Consider the following 22,674-nt stretch of genomic DNA (forward strand, 5'->3'; position numbering starts at 1 on the left):
GCTGCTTTTCGCTGGATCATGTCTATCTCTTCTATTAATCCAACCTGGTAAGGGTCCCATACTGATGAGCAATACTCAAGAATCGGACGAACAAGCGTTTTGTAAGCTACTTCTTTCGTCGATGAGTCACATTTTCTTAGAATTCTTCCTATGAATCTCAACCTGGCGCCTGCTTTTCCCCACTATTTGTTTTATGTGATCATTCCACTTCAGATCGCTCCGGATAGTAACTCCTAAGTATTTTACGGTCGTTACCGCTTCCAATGATTTACCACCTATGGCATAATCGTACTGGAATGGATTTCTGCCCCTATGTATGCGCATTATATTACATTTATCTACGTTTAGGGAAAGCTGCCAGCTGTCGCACCATGCATTAATCCTCTGCAGGTCCTCCTGGAGTACGTACGAGTCTTCTGATGTTGCTACTTTCTTGTAGACAACCGTGTCATCTGCAAATAGCCTCACGGAGCTACCGATGTTGTCAACTAAGTCATTTATGTATATTGTAAACAATAAAGGTCCTATCACGCTTCCCTGCGGTACTCCCGAAATTACCTCTACATCTGCAGATTTTGAACCGTTAAGAATGACATGTTGTGTTCTTTCTTCTAGGAAATCCTGAATCCAATCACAAACCTGGTCCGATATTCCGTAAGCTCGTATTTTTTCACTAAACGTAAGTGCGGAACCGTATCAAATGCCTTCCTGAAGTCCAGGAATACGGCATCAATCTGCTCGCCAGTGTCTACGGCACTGTGAATTTCTTGGGCAAATAGGGCGAGCTGAGTTTCACATGATCTCTGTTTGCGGAATCCATGTTGGTTATGATGAAGGAGATTTGTATTATCTAAGAACGTCATAATACGAGTACACAAAACATGTTCCATTATTCTACAACAGATTGACGTAAGCGAAATAGGCCTATAATTATTCGCATCTGATTTATGACCCTTCTTGAAAATGGGAACGACCTGCGCTTTCTTCCAGTCGCTAGGTACTTTACGTTCTTCCAGCGATCTACGATAAATTGCTGATAGAAAGGGGGCAAGTTCTTTAGCATAATCACTGTAGAATCTTAAGGGTATCTCGTCTGGTCCGGATGCTTTTCCGCTACTAAGTGATAGCAGTTGTTTTTCAATTCCGATATCGTTTATTTCAATATTTTCCATTTTGGCGTCCGTGCGACGGCTGAAGTCAGGGACCGTGTTACGATTTTCCGCAGTGAAACAGTTTCGGAACACTGAATTCAGTATTTCTGCCTTTCTTCGGTCGTCCTCTGTTTCGGTGCCATCGTGGTCAACGAGTGACTGAATAGGGGATTTAGATCCGCTTACCGATTTTACATATGACCAAAACTTTTTAGGGTTCTTGTTTAGATTGTTTGCCAATGTTTTATGTTCGAATTCGTTGAATGCTTCTCTCATTGCTCTCTTTACGCTCTTTTTCGCTTCGTTCAGCTTTTCCTTATCAGCTATGATTCGACTACTCTTAAACCTATGATGAAGCTTTCTTTGTTTCCGTAGTACCTTTCGTACATGATTGTTATACCACGGTGGATCTTTCCCCTCGCTTTGGACCTTAGTCGGTACGAACTTATCTAAGGCGTACTGGACGATGTTTCTGAATTTTTTCCATTTTTGTTCCACATCCTCTTCCTCAGAAATGAACGTTTGATGGTGGTCACTCAGATATTCTGCGATTTGTGCCCTATCACTCTTGTTAAGCAAATATATTTTCCTTCCTTTCTTGGCATTTCTTATTACACTTGTAGTCATTGATGCAACCACTGACTTATGATCACTGATACCCTCTTCTACATTCACGGAGTCGAAAAGTTCCGGTCTATTTGTTGCTATGAGGTCTAAAACGTTAGCTTCACGAGTTGGTTCTCTAACTATCTGCTCGAAGTAATTCTCGGACAAGGCAGTCAGGATAATGTCACAAGAGTCTCTGTCCCTGGCTCCAGTTCTGATTGTGTGACTATCCCATTCTATACCTGGTAGATTGAAGTCTCCCCCTATTACAATAGTATGCTAAGCAAGTATTTTTAAGATTTATTGTTGGACAGATAACGCACTCTGCCTGCAGTAAATTATTAGTTAGAGACCACACAGAAATGTAGCCCGACGTGAGGGCAATTTTATTAGAAAACTATGACAGTAAACACACTATTGATTGTTACGCATGTGCCATGTTCAGTAGTAGGCAAGGGAAAGAGGGAAGTGTGGCTCATTGGGGCTCTCATGTGGACACCATGCAATTTCATTCAGAGAAGCGATGAAGAGGGTTATGGAAGCGGAAGAGATTGCGAGGAGCAATGCCTTGCTAGGGAAGTTAGGACGAGCCGTATTCATTCAGAGGTTATACGATGACAGAATCCAGACTGTAATACAGGCTCAAGGAGAAAGAATAACACTATCCAAAGTCGTTGACTTAGTGGCTACAGAAGAGTGCACAATAACGTCCGAAAGAGATAAGCGCCGAGTAGTAAATGTAACCCAGCCACAGGAAAGGGCCACTGCGAAGTGTTTCAGTTGTGGTAAGGAAGGGCACATAGCATGATAATGCAAGCAGATATATAGTGTTTGCAAGACAGACACTGTATGGAAGGTTCCCCAAAAAACAGAACATAGTCGGCTGCCCATAAAGGAAATAGATATCCAAGAATTCAAAGGGAACGCAGTGTCCGCCACCAGTACGATGTACATAGAGCAACTGCACAGGACACTCTCCCCCATGCACTAGAGCAAAAGCAGTGACGTGCTTCACATGTCACTGGACCGGACACCACGTCCGTGATTGTCGCAAGAGCAAATGGGCCAATATATGTAAGAAAAGCGCACAGGGAAATGAGCAGCGGGCATAATCCTGCAGTCCCATAACGCTATGTCAAGGATAATAAGAGCTGCTGACTGTATGGGAAAAAATGATTATATATAGGTACAGAATAGGGATTTAAAGGGCACTGATACAAAATTATTAATAGATAGTGGAGCACATATTAACCTTATAAAGGCCAAGGTCCTGTGGCAGTATGGTTGAGGTCCAAGATATGAATCGACTGGGTTACACAATTCCAAGCCGTAAATAATTGTATTGATTTACCATTTGACGAGTTGTTGGGATGACAGTTCCCAGAAAAGATTAAAGTAGTATTGGATTATGGCCGTAGAAAAATGAGGGTGCAGGGTGAATGGGGTGAAAAACAAGAAGCATATGAAGAAGCAACCGCCGGTAAACCAACCATACAAAGTGGCAGAGAAGGCACGTCTGATCGAGCGAGCTATGCAGAAGTGACGGAGTATGGTAACGCGCCGGCAAGGACACCCGCACACCTGGAGACAAGAGCTGCTCCGTGAACACTAGGTAACAGTCTCTCCCGAGTTGTTGATGAGGGCACAGGTGAGGGTAAATACACGGCTAAAATACCCAACAGACTGCTGACCACATTGTCCCAAAAAGTTTGTACAAAACCCGGAAGAAATAAGCATGAATGAATAGAATGCCAAACTAGAGGACCGAAAAAGCAAAGTACAGTCAATACAAGTGAAGGTGACATATTTCAAGCGCCAGAAGACATACAGGAAATAAGGATTTGGCCAAGAGAAGAAAGATTTCAAAAAGTTTGTGTGACGCGAGGACTAGGGATTGAAGTGGTAATCCCGAAACAAGAAATTAGTCCAGGGGTCTACAAACTGGAAGCCATAGTGACTACCCAAATCGGAACATGCATTACAAGTGTAATGAATACCACAGAACAAGAGGTCCGGTTTCCTGCACCGAAAGTGTTAGCAGAAAGAGTCCCACCCCCGAGCAGTTATAAAATCCGACGTACACCACAGGAGAAGAAAGGAAGGAAGGAAAACCTGACAGAGCTTACTGAAAGAAAATGTGTGTGTCTCACACTTAAATCAGGAAGAGCGAGTAGTAATAGAAGAGTTATGTTTAGCATATAATGATGTGTTTCATTTGCCAGGAGACGTACTCACACTCACTACTGTAGTAAAGCATCAAATCCCACTGATACCTGAGGCAGAAGTCGAGATCATAAATCAGAGGCCTTATCGACTTTCCCAAGCACAGGAAGAAGCGATACAGATAGAGTTCGAGGGAATGTTAGCTGATGGCATAATTTATCCAAGTACTAGCCCATGGAATTTTCCCCTCATACTATTGCCAAAGAAGTCTGATGCAAGTGGCAAACAAAAATGGCGAGTAGTTGCCGATTATTGGAAATTAAACGATATATCACTGAATATGATTCACTCGATACCCCGTGTTGATGAAATACTCGATAGCCTAAGGAAAGCAAAGTATTCCTCAACACTAGATCTCGCGAAAGGTTACTATCAAGTACTGATAGACGAAAAGAATAGGGAAAAAATGGCGTTTAGTACACTGACCGGCTACTTTGAATACAATAAGATGGCGATCGGGCTGAAGACGGCTCCATCCACGTTTCACTGACCAATGAATACAATGCTGACGGGAGTAAAAGGTAATGAAATATTCATATACATTGATGACGTAGTAGTAGTGGTTATGTCACTAGAAGAACACAATGCCGACTTGAAGTGTTTGACCTTCTGCGATAAGCAAACCTAAAGTTGCAAGTTGACAAATGTGAATTTCTCCACACGGAAGTTACGTTTCTAGGTCACGTATTAACAGTGGAGGGTCTGAAACCCCATCCCGCCAAAGTAGTGGCGACAGAGAAGTAGCCCCAATCAAGGACAATTACGGAGTTAAAGGCAGACCTAGGAATGGTCAGGTATTACCAACGATCCTTGAGCAATTTAGTAAAATTGCAAAACCCCTACATGAGCTGTTGAAGAAAGGAGTTCCATATGTTTGCGGTGTGGCACAGGAACAAGCATTTCAACAACTGAAGAAGAAGTTAGTTGGTCCACCAATTCTACATTCCCCGGATTTCACTAAAGAATTTACGGTAACTACAGACGTGAGCAAGTACGCGCTGGGTGCATACCCGAGGCAAGGTTCAATAGGAAAGGACTTGCCAATTGTATATGTATCACCTATGCTCAACAAGGCAGAGCTGAATTATGGTACAGTAGAACGGAAATTGCTTGCGATACTGTAGGCAGTTAAATACTTCTGACAATACCTATTTAGTAGAAAGTTCAAAATAATTATGGACCATAAACCAGTGGTGTGGTTGGGAATATTACAGGTCCGTTGTCAAGACTAATGAAGTTTTGGTTAAAGTTGGAAGAATACGATTATCAGATCCTGTATAAGAAGGGTAAACAAAACCGCATTGCAAAGCGTTATCACATATTCAAAGTGTGATGGATGGCGACAGACAACCACAGCTAGCAACTGAGGAGGCCGCAGATGAGAAGGACCATGGCGGAGATAAGCAGGGAGAGACTGCACATGTGAAGATGAGCACTGAGACAGATAGTGGCAAGGTAGCGAGGACAGTAGAGGCAAAGAAAGTAGCGAGCCAGGAAGAGACAGCTGACGTGACCAAGCTCAGCGGAGAAGTAGCCCTGAGTGGTGCTGATAAATTGGCAATACTAAAGGAGATGCACTTATTTCCAATAGGTGGACGTCAGGGAATGGGAAGAATGTATGAGTGAATAAAGCAGTACTATACATGACCCGGCATGTAAGCCGACATACAAAATTCATAAGGACGTGTGAAAGATGCCAGAAAAACAAGATAACACCGGCAGAGACTAAGCAACCATTAGAGCTAACTCTGGCCCCTGAATTCCTCTTTGAAAGATGCGACACTGATTTAGTAGGTCCACTATCAATTATTCAATCTGGAAACAGGTATATTTTGACATTTTACGATTCACTCATGAAGTTTGTTATAGCTGGACCAATCGACCAGCAAGACGCTGATACAGTCGTGCGTAAATTAGTGGAAAGCATAATTTTAAAGTCTGGGATCCCGTACCATTCTAACATCAATGGAGCATTAGAGCGTATGCACCGTACCCTGACAGAGGTGCTAACACATTATATTAAATAAAGATCAAACGAAATGGGATGAATGGATTGCGTTCGCAAGTTTTGTATACAACCCTACCCCTCACACTATCACTGGATACACCTCGTTCGAGATGTTTTTTGGTAGAAATTGCAATTTACCTAGTTGGATACTAAAGAAACCAGCAAACGTGATCTACAATTATGAGGATTATGTGACTGAGCTCTGACAGCGGATGCACGTGTTACACCAGGATGCCCATATGGCAACACAAGATCATAAGGAGAAAAGAGTAATTACCACAAGACACAAAACCTGAAGGAATTTAGAAAGAATGATCGAGTTTTGTTGTATGACGAGAGCGTGTGTAGGTGACAATCGAAGAACTTAGATAGCCAGTGGCGAGAACAATTTACTGTGGCTGATGTACAAGGACCTAACGTTATAATTAGGCTCAAAGGAACGAAATGTATAAAAGTGCATGCCAATAGATTAAAGAAATATTACTAGGGACAAATAGGGAAGTTTCTTAGAGGGCCGTAATGTAAAAGAAGAGACGAGACAGAAAATGTAGGAACAGAGGAGTGACAAGCGCGTTTCTCTTGCAGATGTCAGGGATGAAGGCACTGTGGGTGACAGCCATTATCTTGCATACCGGCCTCATGAGACAAGAAGCACCACCGCAGGACATACGAGTACGCGAATTCCAGTCCACTCCGTGGTTTTCTTACGATAACCAAGGTATAGTTAGCTTGCACAGTACAACGTTGAGAGTCGTTAGCTATTAAGAGCTGCATGAATAGTTTGAGCAAACACAGGTGCTCACTAACAGAGTGATCTCACATCGCATAAGTAAACTGAATCAGGTGAAAATAAGCACTGGAGAGTGCGAGAATGCACAGCAAACAGTGAAGTGGTATGTAAGCAAAATTGCAGGAGCAAAAAGGTTGACTGACCAGTTGGCCAGGCATGAACAAACGAGGACCAAAAGAGGAATATTAAACATTGTCTGAGAGACAAGTAAAGTGTTGTTCGGTATATTAGATGACAACGATGCAGCATTCTTCAAAACCAAAATAGACGTGGTAGAAGAGCAACAGAGGGAGCTGTTGCGGCTGTCCAAAGAACAAGTAACAATAGTAAGAGCTTCTCTGACTGGGGTAAACCAAACACTTAATCTAGTAACCAAAAATACTCAGATAATTGCAGAAGGGATGGGAAAATTGAGTATGCATGTAGAGGAGTACGAGAATAGTACTAGCAAAAAGATACAGCAGGCTCTGATTCTCATAACTATCACTGAACAGTTAATACAGATTACAGAAATGTTTAATGAACTTGAATGGGAATACGACTTATGATCTCTGCAATTGTGAATGCGTAGAAAGGTCTATTAGAGCCACATTTAATCAATCCTGGGGAGCCGGGCGGGGCGGAGCGGAGCGGAGGGGAACCGAGCGGGAGGGGAGCCGAGCCGAGCCGAGCGGAGCGGAGCGGAGGGGAGCCGAGGGGAGGGGAGCCGAGGGGAGGGGAGCCGAGGGGAGGGGAGCCGAGGGGAGGGGAGCCGAGGGGAGGGGAGGGGAGCCGAGGGGAGGGGAGGGGAGCCGAGGGGAGGGGAGGGGAGCCGAGCCGAGCGGAGGGGAGGGGAGCCGAGCCGAGCGGAGGGGAGGGGAGCCGAGCCGAGCGGAGGGGAGGGGAGCCGAGCCGAGGGGAGGGGAGGGGAGCCGAGCCGAGGGGAGGGGAGGGGAGCCGAGCCGAGGGGAGGGGAGGGGAGCCGAGCCGAGGGGAGGGGAGGGGAGCCGAGGGGAGGGGAGGGGAGCCGAGGGGAGGGGAGGGGAGCCGAGGGGAGGGGAGGGGAGCCGAGGGGAGGGGAGGGGAGCCGAGCCGAGCGGAGGGGAGGGGAGCCGAGCCGAGCGGAGGGGAGGGGAGCCGAGCCGAGCGGAGGTGAGGGGAGCCGAGCCGAGCGGAGGTGAGGGGAGCCGAGCCGAGCGGAGGGGAGGGGAGCCGAGCCGAGCGGAGGGGAGGGGAGCCGAGCCGAGCGGAGGGGAGGGGAGCCGAGCCGAGCGGAGGTGAGGGGAGCCGAGCCGAGCGGAGGTGAGGGGAGCCGAGCCGAGCGGAGGGGAGGGGAGCGGAGGGGAGGGGAGCCGAGCCGAGCCGAGCGGAGGGGAGCCGAGCCGAGCCGAGCCGAGGGGAGGGGAGCCGAGCCGAGCCGAGCCGAGGGGAGGGGAGCCGAGCCGAGCCGAGCCGAGGGGAGGGGAGCCGAGCCGAGCCGAGCCGAGGGGAGGGGAGCCGAGCCGAGCCGAGCCGAGGGGAGGGGAGCCGAGCCGAGCCGAGCCGAGGGGAGGGGAGCCGAGCCGAGCCGAGCCGAGGGGAGGGGAGCCGAGCCGAGCCGAGCCGAGCCGAGGGGAGGGGAGCCGAGCCGAGCCGAGCCGAGGGGAGGGGAGCCGAGCCGAGCCGAGCCGAGGGGAGGGGAGCCGAGCCGAGCCGAGCGGAGGGGAGCCGAGCCGAGCGGAGGGGAGGGGAGCCGAGCCGAGCGGAGGGGAGCCGAGCCGAGCCGAGCGGAGGGGAGGGGAGCCGAGCCGAGCCGAGCGGAGGGGAGGGGAGCCGAGCCGAGCCGAGCGGAGGGGAGGGGAGCCGAGCCGAGCCGAGCGGAGGGGAGGGGAGCCGAGCCGAGCCGAGCCGAGCGGAGGGGAGGGGAGCCGAGCCGAGCCGAGCGGAGGGGAGGGGAGCCGAGCGGAGGTGAGCCGAGCCGAGCGGAGGTGAGGCGAGCCGAGCGGAGGGGAGCCGAGCCGAGCGGAGGGGAGCCGAGCCGAGCGGAGGGGATCCGAGCCGAGCGGAGGGGAGCCGAGCCGAGCGGAGGGGAGCCGAGCCGAGCGGAGCGGAGGGGAGCCGAGCCGAGCGGAGCGGAGGGGAGCCGAGCCGAGCGGAGCGGAGGGGAGCCGAGCCGAGCGGAGCGGAGGGGAGCCGAGCCGAGGGGAGGGGAGCCGAGCCGAGCCGAGGGGAGGGGAGCCGAGCCGAGCCGAGCGGAGGGGAGCCGAGCCGAGCCGAGCGGAGGGGAGCCGAGCCGAGCCGAGCGGAGGGGAGCCGAGCCGAGCCGAGCGGAGGGGAGCCGAGCCGAGCCGAGCGGAGCGGAGCCGAGCCGAGCGGAGCCGAGCCGAGCCGAGCGGAGCCGAGCCGAGCCGAGCGGAGCGGAGCCGAGCCGAGCCGAGCCGAGCCGAGCCGAGCGGAGGGGAGCCGAGCGGAGCGGAGCGGAGGGGAGCCGAGCGGAGCGGAGCGGAGGGGAGCCGAGCGGAGCGGAGCGGAGGGGAGCCGAGCGGAGCGGAGCGGAGGGGAGCCGAGCGGAGCCGAGCGGAGGGGAGCCGAGCGGAGCGGAGCGGAGGGGAGCCGAGCGGAGCGGAGCGGAGGGGAGCCGAGCGGAGCGGAGCGGAGGGGAGCCGAGCGGAGCGGAGCGGAGGGGAGCCGAGCGGAGCGGAGCGGAGGGGAGCCGTGCGGAGCGGAGCGGAGGGGAGCCGTGCGGAGCGTAGCGGAGGGGAGCCGTGCGGAGCGGAGCGGAGGGGAGCCGTGCGGAGCGGAGCGGAGGGGAGCCGTGCGGAGCGGAGCGGAGGGGAGCCGTGCGGAGCGGAGCGGAGGGGAGCCGTGCGGAGCGGAGCGGAGGGGAGCCGTGCGGAGCGGAGCGGAGGGGAGCCGTGCGGAGCGGAGCGGAGGGGAGCCGTGCGGAGCGGAGCGGAGGGGAGCCGTGCGGAGCGGAGCGGAGGGGAGCCGTGCGGAGCGGAGCGGAGGGGAGCCGTGCGGAGCGGAGCGGAGGGGAGCCGTGCGGAGCGGAGCGGAGGGGAGCCGTGCGGAGCGGAGCGGAGGGGAGCCGTGCGGAGCGGAGCGGAGGGGAGCCGTGCGGAGCGGAGCGGAGGGGAGCCGTGCGGAGCGGAGCGGAGGGGAGCCGTGCGGAGCGGAGCGGAGGGGAGCCGTGCGGAGCGGAGCGGAGGGGAGCCGTGCGGAGCGGAGCGGAGGGGAGCCGTGCGGAGCGGAGCGGAGGGGAGCCGTGCGGAGCGGAGCGGAGGGGAGCCGTGCGGAGCGGAGCGGAGGGGAGCCGTGCGGAGCGGAGCGGAGGGGAGCCGTGCGGAGCGGAGCGGAGGGGAGCCGTGCGGAGCGGAGCCGAGCGGAGGGGAGCCGTGCGGAGCGGAGGGGAGCCGAGCGGAGGGGAGCCGAGCGGAGGGGAGCCGAGCGGAGGGGAGCCGAGCGGAGGGGAGCCGTGCGGAGGGGAGCCGAGCGGAGCAGAGGGGAGCCGAGCGGAGCAGAGGGGAGCCGAGCGGAGCAGAGGGGAGCCGAGCGGAGCAGAGGGGAGCCGAGCGGAGCAGAGGGGAGCCGAGCGGAGCAGAGGGGAGCCGAGCGGAGCAGAGGGGAGCCGAGCGGAGCAGAGGGGAGCCGAGCGGAGCAGAGGGGAGCCGAGCGGAGCAGAGGGGAGCCGAGCGGAGCAGAGGGGAGCCGAGCGGAGCAGAGGGGAGCCGAGCGGAGCGGAGGGGAGCCGAGCGGAGCGGAGGGGAGCCGAGCGGAGCGGAGGGGAGCCGAGCGGAGCGGAGGGGAGCCGAGCGGAGCGGAGGGGAGCCGAGCGGAGCGGAGGGGAGCCGAGCGGAGCGGAGGGGAGCCGAGCGGAGCGGAGGGGAGCCGAGCGGAGCGGAGGGGAGCCGAGCGGAGCGGAGGGGAGCCGAGCGGAGCGGAGGGGAGCCGAGCGGAGCGGAGGGGAGCCGAGCGGAGCGGAGGGGAGCCGAGCGGAGCGGAGGGGAGCCGAGCGGAGCGGAGGGGAGCCGAGCGGAGCGGAGGGGAGCCGAGCGGAGCGGAGGGGAGCCGAGCGGAGCGGAGGGGAGCCGAGCGGAGCGGAGGGGAGCCGAGCGGAGCGGAGGGGAGCCGAGCGGAGCGGAGGGGAGCCGAGCGGAGCGGAGGGGAGCAGAGCGGAGCGGAGGGGAGCCGAGCGGAGCGGAGGGGAGCCGAGCGGAGCGGAGGGGAGCCGAGCGGAGCGGAGGGGAGCCGAGCGGAGCGGAGGGGAGCCGAGCGGAGCAGAGGGGAGCCGAGCGGAGCAGAGGGGAGCCGAGCGGAGCAGAGGGGAGCCGAGCGGAGCAGAGGGGAGCCGAGCGGAGCAGAGGGGAGCCGAGCGGAGCAGAGGGGAGCCGAGCGGAGCAGAGGGGAGCCGAGCGGAGCAGAGGGGAGCCGAGCGGAGCAGAGGGGAGCCGAGCGGAGCAGAGGGGAGCCGAGCGGAGCAGAGGGGAGCCGAGCGGAGCAGAGGGGAGCCGAGCGGAGCAGAGGGGAGCCGAGCGGAGCAGAGGGGAGCCGAGCGGAGCAGAGGGGAGCCGAGCGGAGCAGAGGGGAGCCGAGCGGAGCAGAGGGGAGCCGAGCGGAGCAGAGGGGAGCCGAGCGGAGCAGAGGGGAGCCGAGCGGAGCAGAGGGGAGCCGAGCGGAGCAGAGGGGAGCCGAGCGGAGCAGAGGGGAGCCGAGCGGAGCAGAGGGGAGCCGAGCGGAGCAGAGGGGAGCCGAGCGGAGCAGAGGGGAGCCGAGCGGAGCAGAGGGGAGCCGAGCGGAGCAGAGGGGAGCCGAGCGGAGCAGAGGGGAGCCGAGCGGAGCAGAGGGGAGCCGAGGGGAGCCGAGCGGAGCAGAGGGGAGCCGAGCGGAGCAGAGCCGAGCGGAGGGGAGCAGAGCGGAGCGGAGGGGAGCAGAGCGGAGCGGAGGGGAGCAGAGCGGAGCGGAGCGGAGCGGAGCGGAGCGGAGCGGAGCGGAGGGGAGCGGAGGGGAGCCGAGCGGAGCGGAGGGGAGCCGAGCGGAGCGGAGGGGAGCCGAGCGGAGCGGAGGGGAGCCGAGCGGAGCGGAGGGGAGCCGAGCGGAGCGGAGGGTAGCCGAGCGGAGCGGAGGGGAGCCGAGCGGAGCGGAGGGTAGCCGAGCGGAGCGGAGGGGAGCCGAGCGGAGCGGAGGGGAGCCGAGCGGAGCGGAGGGGAGCCGAGCGGAGCGGAGGGGAGCCGAGCGGAGCGGAGGGGAGCCGAGCGGAGCAGAGGGGAGCCGAGCGGAGCAGAGGGGAGCCGAGCCGAGCAGAGGGGAGCCGAGCCGAGCAGAGGGGAGCCGAGCCGAGCAGAGGGGAGCCGAGCCGAGCAGAGGGGAGCCGAGCCGAGCAGAGGGAGCCGAGCCGAGCAGAGGGGAGCCGAGCCGAGCAGAGGGGAGCCGAGCCGAGCAGAGGGGAGCCGAGCAGAGGGGAGCCGAGCAGAGGGGAGCCGAGCAGAGGGGAGCCGAGCAGAGGGGAGCCGAGCAGAGGGGAGCCGAGCAGAGGGGAGCCGAGCAGAGGGGAGCCGAGCAGAGGGGAGCCGAGCAGAGGGGAGCCGAGCAGAGGGGAGCCGAGCAGAGGGGAGCCGAGCAGAGGGGAGCCGAGCAGAGGGGAGCCGAGCAGAGGGGAGCCGAGCAGAGGGGAGCCGAGCAGAGGGGAGCCGAGCAGAGGGGAGCCGAGCAGAGGGGAGCCGAGCAGAGGGGAGCCGAGCAGAGGGGAGCCGAGCAGAGGGGAGCCGAGCAGAGGGGAGCCGAGCAGAGGGGAGCCGAGCAGAGGGGAGCCGAGCAGAGGGGAGCCGAGCAGAGGGGAGCCGAGCAGAGGGGAGCCGAGCAGAGGGGAGCCGAGCAGAGGGGAGCCGAGCAGAGGGGAGCCGAGCAGAGGGGAGCCGAGCAGAGGGGAGCCGAGCAGAGGGGAGCCGAGCAGAGGGGAGCCGAGCAGAGGGGAGCCGAGCAGAGGGGAGCCGAGCAGAGGGGAGCTGAGCGGAGGGGAGGGTGAGGGGCGGGGAGGGTAGGGTTGGGAGGGTTGGGGCGGGGAGGGGTTGGGAGGGGTGGGGCGGGGCGGGGAGGGGTTGGGAGGGGTGGGGCGGGGCGGGGAAGGGAGGGTAGGGGAGGGGAGGGGTTGGGAGGGGTGGTGGGCGGGGAAGGAAGGGGAGGGGTTGGGAGGGGTGGGGGGCGGGGAAGGAAGGGGAGGGGTTGGGAGGGGCGGGAAAGGAAGGGGAGTGGTGGGGCGGGGCGGGAAAGGAAGGGGAGGTGAGGGGAGGGAATGGGAGGGGTGGGGAGGGGTTGGGGAGGCGTTGGGGAGGAGAGGGTTTGGGTGGGTAGGGGTTGGGTGGGGTTGGGAGGGGAGGGCTGGGGAGGGGTTGGGTGGTGTTGGGAGGGGAGGGGTGGGGAGGGGTTGGGTGGGGTTGGGAGGGGAGTGGTGGGGACGGGTTGGGTGGGGTTGGGAGGGGAGGGGCGGGGAGGGGTGGGGAGGGGTTGGGTGGGGTTGGGAGGGGAGGGGTGGTGAGGGGTGGTGAGTAGTTGGGAGGGGTCTGGGAGGGGAGGGGCGGGGAGGGAAAAGGGAGGCTGCAGCTGAACTCCTTTACAGCAAGAGTGTCACCTTGTCACATGCCAAAGAGTTTACTAACAGTACTACTTGTGTTAAATTAGATTTATTTTCTGGATTAGGAATGCACTAGTAAAAAAAAAAACCACACGAAAAAGAAGGGAGGCAGGGGGGGGGGGAGAAACCACATTATTCAATGCTTCATTGAAATTACTTAACTTTTCTATAGTCTGAAGGACATGCAAAGTGCTTAATATCTCATCACACATTAAGAGCTCCGGAAACAGTCATTGGAAGGCCATTACAAAACCAGCCACAAAGACAATATGGATGCTATGTGAACTGAAGGTGGCCGTTATGGAAAAAACTGAAGTAGGGGCAAGTAGAGTACTGATAAATTTTTTATGCTGTACATCACTAATTATTTAAATTGATTAAGCCTCTTAATGCAAGGGGGCTATCATCTGATAACAGGTGCTAACAAAAATTAATCCCTTGGAAAAATAGGGATCGCAAGATATTTATATTTTAATCAAATACTGAAATCAATATCTGCGATAGTGCACCAAGTGCAAAGGCATCCACAGCCATGAGTTGGTGACAGTGTGCCCCAGGATGCCAGGATGCCAAGCAGAGCACAGCTACCCAAGCTTTGGAAGGCCAGCATATGAATGCTAAGGTCAGAAACTAAAACATAGATGGAGTTTTCGAGGGCATATACTCCTTGGCAATAAGCAGGTGGGCGAGTCTAAGGAATTGATGACTGGATAAAGAAAAATAGTCCAGCATCAAAATTTCTTTCATAAGAGGAAGAATGAAGTGTGAATTATTTAAGATACTGTATCGGCAGATTTTCCAGTGGACAAACTGGTGTGGGACAATACAACTTTGACAAGAAATTTATTGGTAACGTAGCTTGTATGACATCACAGGTCACAAAAGTTATAAGCAGGAATAACAAATCATTGTGTGGAAGAGAACATGCAGCTCCTTCCTGAGTTTATACTAGAACTGCCCCTATCCTAAAACCATTAGTTTTTGTGTAAGGTTCTGTCTTATCATTTTGATTATACAATGCTAGAACTGGAGATGATGTTAGTTCTTCCTCCATGACAAAGGAAGATCTTTCTTCCACTTTGTTTCAGGAAAATTTATCATTTCCCAGCAGTAGAGTTCTTGCAAGGGACATGCCTTTGTACAGAAGTCCTTTGTGGATCACCAGTAGTACAAGCTCATTCTTGGAAAACAACTATCATCAGTATACCAAGTAGTGAGAAAATCTTGTGACTACTCTTATTTTCTCTGGATCACGATGGACTCCACCATCATTCACTACATACTCCAAGGTTTTTCTCTCTCCAGGAGTGAAGAGGCATTTTATTTTATTTTATTTTTTTTTTTTTTGATTAGGCAGATACTGTAATCTGAACACACAACAACATGGAGATGTCTATCATACATTCAAAGGTGGCTGGAGCATTTCATAGTCCAAATGACATAACTTTAATCTCACAGAGGTCATCAGGAGGTATGAAGGCAGTCTTCTCCTGGTCAGTCTCATCAGCCTCCATTTGTTAGTAGTCTGTTTCTATGCCATGGCTCACAAATACTTTGCTCTTTTGAAGCAGTCCAGGGCGTCGTCAGTCCAAGGCAATAGACAGACATCTTCCTTCATTATTTTCTTCAGTTGTCAATATACGAACAGCCAGGCTGTTACTCACCCTGCTCATCAGATAATTTCTGTGTCTACAGAATAAGAGTGGTCCTATCACACTTCCCTGTGGCACTCCTGGTGATACCTTTGTCTCTAATCAACACACTGCCGATGACAATGTACTCAGTTCTACCACTTAAGAAGTCTTCAAGCCACTCACATACCTGGGAACCTACTCGGTATGCTTGTACCTTCATTAACAGCTTGCAATAGGCAACCGTGTCAAACCTTTCCAGAAATCTCAGAATACAGAATCTGACTGTTGATCTCCATCCGTGGTTCACATAATATCATGCGAGAAAAGGGAAAGCCGAGTATCCCACACGAAATGCTTTCTAAACCCATGCCGAGTCATTGACAAACGTTTGACTTTACAGAAAAACAAGTCCCTGGATTGATTAGTGTCTGAACCGGATGGTCATCAATGGTAATGTTGATACTTCCTGTCATATTGATAACTATCGTCCATGATGTCTTTCAGCATAATAATAATTGAACACTAGTCTTCTTTCTCTGCAGTACTGCACACTGTGTCCGGGGCATCCACAGTGAAAACAGATGGGCATTTTGTCCTCCATCCTCCAAATGTCTGTTCTACTACGGGACATTTTACTTGGTGCACAAGTTGATTGTACCTGTTTTGGTCATATGCTGGGTTGTTGTTTGAAAACAGTAGCCAAAGTCTGAGTCCATTCTTCACGATGGGTTTGACTTGTGATGGAGGTTGGTGCCAAAAAGCAAAACACCACTTTTTTAACATTCTCTATTACCTTCTGACATATGAGGTCAACACTAATGGCTGCTATCTCTTGTGTACTTGATCTGACAATTCTGGCTGCCATACACTGCTGCATTTCTTCTTGCTGTGTCTCTTCTGTTACTACACTCTAAGGAGGGAGGGGGGAGGGGGAGGGGGAAATGCCCAGGAGGAACTATCCAAATGGGATGGAAATCAGTACATGTGATGCATGTACAGACAAACTAATAATTACAATTTCAGAAAAATTGGATGTTTTATTCAAGACAAAGAGCTTCACAAACTGAGCATGTCAGTGAAGCACTGGTCCATCACTGGCTCTTATGCAAGCAGTTATTTGGTTTTGCACTGATTGATTGATTGATTTATTGGATGTCCTCCTGAGAGATATCATGCCAAATTCTATCAATTGGCACATTAGCTCATCAGAATCCCAAGATGGTTGTAGGGCCCTGCCGATAATATTCCCAATGTTCACAGTTGGGGAGTTATCTGGCGATCTTGCTGGCCAAGGTAGGTTTTACCAAGCATGAAGACAAGCAGTAGAAACTCTTATGATGTGCACATAGGCACAATCTTGCTGAAATTTCAGCCCAGAGAGACTTGCCATTGAGGGCAAGAAAATGGAGCATAGTGTGCCACAGATGACAACCAAAATTGTCCTGCTGTGAAAAGAAATGGCACCTCAGACCACCGCTTCAGGTTGTTGTGCTCTATGGTGGACGACAGTCAGGTTGGTATGCCACAGGCCGGTGAGGCGTCTGGATGTCCTGGACAGCAGTGGAATATCAACCTGACTGCCGTCCTCCATTCATCGCAAGAACCACAAGTGCTGGTTGAGGTGCCATTTCTTTTCACAGCAGGGGCACTTTGGTTGTCATCTGCAGTACACTTACAGCTGTGGTATGTTGATAATATTTTATGCCCCATTTTGTTGTCCTTCATGGCAAGCCATTCTGGGCTTACATTTCACCAAGATTATGCCTGCCTGCATATGACAAGTTTCTATTGCACGTGTTCATGCTTGGCAAACCCTAAGTTGGACAACCTGGTATTTCACCATGTACATTTTTATGACTAAGATGTTGATTGACAGGAGGGACAGAGCTGGATAGTGATATGACTTTTAAGATAAATTCATTGCATGAATATCGACATTTCCCCTAGTTTTGATATTTTAGTATGAAGACTATTATCAACATTTAACGCCAAATGAAGTTCATCTAAGGAATTCCATTTATATTGTACAAAATAAATACCACTGATTGCAAAATAATTGCTGCAACACTGAATTGCTGTTTTTGGAGCACTTTTCTTCTTTCTCCCAATGCTGACTGACCTACTTAAGGTAACTTTTCTCACCACAATAAATATGCCGAAATTCTATTTTTTGAAATGTCAGAAATACGTACATGGATCAGAAAACTTACTAACAGGTTAATTATTAACCTAGTGACCTGTTTCTCGTAATGAAGCTATACGCTTGACTGCATAACACTTAACTCACAAGTGGACCATTGTGGACATGTAACCGAAATTAAATCATGTTTGAAAATTCTGACATTATCCTCATTTGCAGTAAATGATAAATGCGATGTAATCTTAATATTTTGTTTGTATAATGTACACACAACTTCAATAACGGAAAAGTTACTGCACTTCGAAAATTCAGTAACAATAGGAAATGGATATCTGAATACTGTCTGTGTATCACGAGCGGACGACTGGAAGGGGGGGGGGGGGGGGGAGGGGACGGCACGGCACGGCCGGAGGAGGGTGCCAGCACGGCACGGCCGGAGGAGGGTGCCAGCACGGCACGGCCGGAGGAGGGTGCCAGCACGGCACGGCCGGAGGAGGGTGCCAGCACGGCACGGCCGGAGGAGGGTGCCAGCACGGCACGGCCGGAGGAGGGGGCCAGCACGGCACGGCCGGAGGAGGGGGCCAGCACGGCACGGCCGGAGGAGGGGGCCAGCACGGCACGGCCGGAGGAGGGGGCCAGCACGGCACGGCCGGAGGAGGGGGCCAGCACGGCACGGCCGGAGGAGGGGGTCAGCACCGCACGGCCGGAGGAGGGGGTCAGCACCGCACGGCCGGAGGAGGGGGTCAGCACCGCACGGCCGGAGGAGGGGGTCAGCACCGCACGGCCGGAGGAGGGGGTCAGCACCGCACGGCCGGAGGAGGGGGTCAGCACCGCACGGCCGGAGGAGGGGGTCAGCACCGCACGGCCGGAGGAGGGGGTCAGCACCGCACGGCCGGAGGAGGGGGTCAGCACGGCACGGCCGGAGGAGGGGGTCAGCACGGCCGGAGGAGGCGGTCAGTACGGATGGAGGAGAATGGCATTGGCTGGGGTCAGTATGGATGGAGGAGAATGGCATTGGCTGGGGGCAGCACGGATGGAGGAGAATGGCATTGGCTGGGGGCAGCACAGCTGGAGGAGGATGGTGTTGGCTGGAGACTCATGGATAGTTGGGTTGAGAGCAACATGGTGGTGGCAAATGAATTAGGGTAGTGCTATGCTGGTTGGAAAAAATGGTTAGAACTAACCCCATTATTGATTGGTGGGTGTGGTTTACATAATTGAGAACTTTCCTGCAATAGACTTGAACTCATTTTCTTTGAAATCTGATTTTCTACTGTTCAGAATTGCACCAAAGGAACTTCATTACACATGTAAACTTTAAAGAAATGTTGTCAGCCACTTGAAAAAAGAAGAAAATATGTACTATGTAATGCAAATGAACACATTTATTTTCAAAAGTATTACTATTACATTAAATATCTTCATTTCAGCCTGTAATTATACTACTGGTGTTCAAAATTACTTTAACTTCATGGTTAAAGTACTGCAGAAGCCATACCCTGAATTGCAATGAACGATATGTACCACAGTAATTAATTTTTCAATCACCAAATGACAATTGTTTCAATTAACATTATATTTGCAAGTGCATTTATACTGTACCCACACTATATTTTAAAGACAACACACGAAAACTACATTGTATAGACACAAAAATTAGTAGAACTATCAGTCAAAAACTGGACTAGACAAAGTATAAATGTTGGTATATGCAGAAACTAAAAAGTACTGCAATGACGAAAGTTCGTAAGTACACATGAACTGTGTAGCATACACTACATTTACAATGAAAGCTGCACACGCACAAGCCTGTCATCCTATTAAGAAATGAAAGCAACAGTTTTGTTCATAATATTGTTCTGGAGAAACTGCCACTTATAAATCCTACAGATAAATATCTCAACACGTTTTAACAAATTGTCTCAATATAATATATGGTCCCATATATCACCTATTAGAAAGTGACAGCCAGTACCATTTTCTCCATATCACTGAACTTTTCCACTTATCAAGTTTTTCAAATACATTCTAGTTATAAACCCAATTAATACTGAAATTACAAAATATGACATGCAGTCTAACATGTCAGTAGTAATAATAATGAATGTAATCATGAAAGAAGAAGTAAATATACTGTAGCTTTTTAATGCTTTCTTTGAAGTAATGTAATATAAATGGTGCTAATATGATTTATGCAAAATTCCATTCATCTATTGCACAATTGTAATGGCTGTGCCTACAATCATATAGGCTAAGACATGCAGTTATGATTTTTTTTTAAATGTTTCTGTTGGTATTTGAAGTGAATGAATCTCTGCAATAAATTTTGTGATACTTCTGAACTAACATGAACCTCTCCTATCTAATACAAAAATAGACCACAGGAAAGGACAATTTCAAGTCTTCTGCAAGGTATTATTAATCCACATTGTTATATTTGTAATGGTCTGTTAACATTTACATCAAGATGACTCTAATTAGAGTATTGCCTCACCAATCAAAGTGTGTGCTTGGATGGAGTCATTTACGTAACCTGTGCTTCAATAGAGCCAGGGCTCTCTTTACACTATTATTGGGTACCAGCTTGTCTGGAAAGCAGAACAATAAGAATTTTATAATATTGCACTACATGTTTACTTTTACATTTACACTGAGTTCAGTCATCATCTGCTGCTTTCCTTCCAAACTACAACATAGCATAGTGACGTCACTATGCACACACTTCTATTGGCTCAGCCATATCTAGAGATTACCAAATTACAAACAGTTTACAGATTGGTTAACTACTGTTGCTGCAGCACATAGGAATGAATTAAACATCGCTGGAGTTAGTAAAGCTATAGCAAGTCACTCATCTGTGATAAAATCAGTGTCATATGTGACTGTGCTTACACTGTAATCATTTGCATTTCAACTTTGATAGTTAATGTGTCCTTGATTTTTGTATAAATAGATCAGCCCTTCTGATTATATCAGTTTCCATTTCCAGTACTATATTTCTTCTTCCATGATACCACATCTATCTCCCACTTGCAATAAACTTAAGCCAACCACAATTGTAACTGGTCGTATTTTGTATGTCCCTCTTTCAGTTGTCAATTAGTAATATTTTTTTTGCTTTCTACAATTTAGCAATCTGTTACTCTAGTCACAATGTACTTTATCACATTTAAGCTAACATTCTTCTCTCCCCAGAATATTCCTGGAGATAGAATTATGTTAATAAACAGTTGGAATATTAACTTTATCACAAGGAATTTAAGTTATATCTAGGCACAGCCCACTTTCAAGATGTAACTACAATTACATGAAAGACAAAAAGGTTTAAAAAAAATACTGCGACAGGCTAAGTTAATTTAGGAAATATTACATATGAAAATACACACACTCACAAAAAGGCTAGTGTCTCCTATTTATATGTGCACCTTAGGCCACAAATAACTGAACATTCCTACATCAATGTTTGGACAAACCAGTAGTTTGAATCATGAAAACTTATTCTGGATACCTCGTAAGGGACCTTCATCAGAAATAAGAAATCATAACACTCACATATGAAAATTAATAACTGAATGATATAATAGTACATAAACTCTTCCTCAGTTATTGGATATCCAAATTATGGCACATTAGATTTGGATTAATTTATTTATTATGTAGTATAATAGGTAGGACATTTTAATAAAATTCAGAAATTTAACATAAATTCACCAATTCCACAGCCAGAGTAACTTCAATACATTTTTACCTGGCCACTGCAATAATTACTGATGAAAAAATTTTGAAGGTAGTTAAAGAGGGTACTTGCACATAATCAACATGTTTGATCAAACAGTATTAAGTCCAGTTGGTTTTCTTAAAAGGACAGTTATAAATCTAACACAAAAACTCTTAAATCAATACTGAGGCACACAAATTTCAGTCGGCAATGGTCAGTTACACTGCTTCACCTGTTGAGCTTTCTAATCGAATTTTGCACACAACTGCAACATCACAAATTATCATCTTACAGATTCCACAGTTATGGAAGAGGAGACATCAGCTGCTGATAGTTTCATGGCAGAAAATAAATATTTTATTCCTTGTTTTATTTCCATATTCAAACATTTGTATTTATCACTTTTAAATTAAATTTTGAACAATTTTGAAGCCACGAGACTCCATCTATAGACAATAAACGTGGCAATCTACATGTAGTACATCTGCAAGTATACCATCTGAGCATGTGGCAGCTCATCCATCCATAATAATGTATGTTGATGGCTCAATGAACTCCCTAATGCTCAAGTGATCTACATACATATTTACTGTACACTGACCCCTCATTTAGTGATTTGATATGGAGCCATGTGATTTTAAAATCAATTGTAATCAATTGGTAAACTGTTTGAATATAGAAATAATGGAATAAATAGTATTTACTTTATGTCATATAAAATATTATTGCTAAATCTGCCATTTGTATTCCAGGGGGAAATGAAATGGACGAGTCCACTCAAATTTGCAATGTGGATGAAGTAGGCCCATCTGATGACAGCTAGGACAGCACAGCATTATGCTTACAAGAAGGCACTGTCAAGCCCGGCTTCTGGACATTAAATGATTGAATGCTGCACTAAGTTTTTACTGTTTAAAAACTTACTTTCACACAAAAACGTCGGTAAAAATATGTCATCAGTTTAATGTAAGTATAAATGTTTCAGTCTGTACTCTGCCTAACTGACCTAGCTACTTATTTTCTACAATATGTTGCCAATTAAAAATTTAAAAAGACACTGCCCATACAGGTCTAAAAATGGTACACATGTGTGTATTTGCATATGATATGGAACTACAGTATGTACAACACAGGACCATACAAAGCTGCTAAGTTATGGCTAGAGAAGATGCAGATATTATCACAAACGAGAGATTTAGTGGTATATACACACTTTTTAGAAGTTTGTTGAGGAGAAGTGAAGCATAACAAAATTAGAGATTTTTTCTCGACTTAGAAATGGGAAGGGATGCACTAGTGGCAACTGAAGGGAGCTGGTCACAAAAGCAAAGTAGATGAAATTAAGATTGCAAAGAAGATTTAAATTACTAGTTCCATGACTAGAACTGTGACTGCCATGAAGCTACCCCAATCAGGTAATCAATTTTTCACATATAATCTCAGCAATATTTCACTCGTAATCTTTACCTACTTTTCAACACAAAAGAAATCAGGAATGGGCTGCCCAAAATGATATGCCTCAAATATGCCAATAAGAAAAATATATGTTTTCTCTCACAAAACAGGTGAACAGGATAATCAGCTAACTAGACAGGCATCTTCAATGTAAATTGATTGTAAAATCAAACACATTAATATTATAATTTCATTATTTTTTTACGCCGTTTTCCATTAATTTGTTTACCTTTTAAACATTTGTTTAACACCTGAAACCTATTATTTCTCAAGTATTAAAATTTGATTTTACACCTACCATTTTCATGCTAACTCCTGCCCCTTCTCCCCCACCTCTCACTCCCACCCCCTCCTCTCCCAGTC

The 22,674-nt window shown here is 50.5% G+C and overlaps 1 protein-coding gene across 1 annotated transcript; it reads left to right on the forward strand.

Moving 5' to 3' along the window:
- The first annotated feature begins 3,179 nt into the window (after positions 1-3,179).
- On the forward strand, positions 3,180-18,287 carry LOC126470818 (uncharacterized). Its single transcript, XM_050098830.1, has 3 exons — positions 3,180-3,320; positions 4,871-5,069; positions 17,581-18,287. The coding sequence occupies exons 1-3, from the start codon at positions 3,180-3,182 to the stop codon at positions 18,285-18,287; spliced, it is 1,047 nt and encodes a 348-aa protein (XP_049954787.1).
- Positions 18,288-22,674: the final 4,387 nt, after the last annotated feature.

This window comes from Schistocerca serialis, chromosome 3 (genome assembly GCF_023864345.2).
Source record: "Schistocerca serialis cubense isolate TAMUIC-IGC-003099 chromosome 3, iqSchSeri2.2, whole genome shotgun sequence".
Classification (NCBI taxonomy): Eukaryota; Metazoa; Arthropoda; class Insecta; order Orthoptera; family Acrididae; genus Schistocerca; species Schistocerca serialis.

What these genes read in the sequence shown, in the direction of transcription:
- LOC126470818 (XM_050098830.1), top strand. Translation starts at nt 3,180, where the DNA reads ATGAGGGTGCAGGGTGAATGGGGTGAAAAACAAGAAGCATATGAAGAA. An exon ending in CGGAGTATGGTAACGCGCCG is followed by an intron (nt 3,321 to 4,870) that starts GCAAGGACACCC and finishes GGTGTGGCACAG; the next exon opens with GAACAAGCATTTCAACAACT. An exon ending in CAAGGCAGAGCTGAATTATG is followed by an intron (nt 5,070 to 17,580) that starts GTACAGTAGAAC and finishes CGGCCGGAGGAG; the next exon opens with GGTGCCAGCACGGCACGGCC.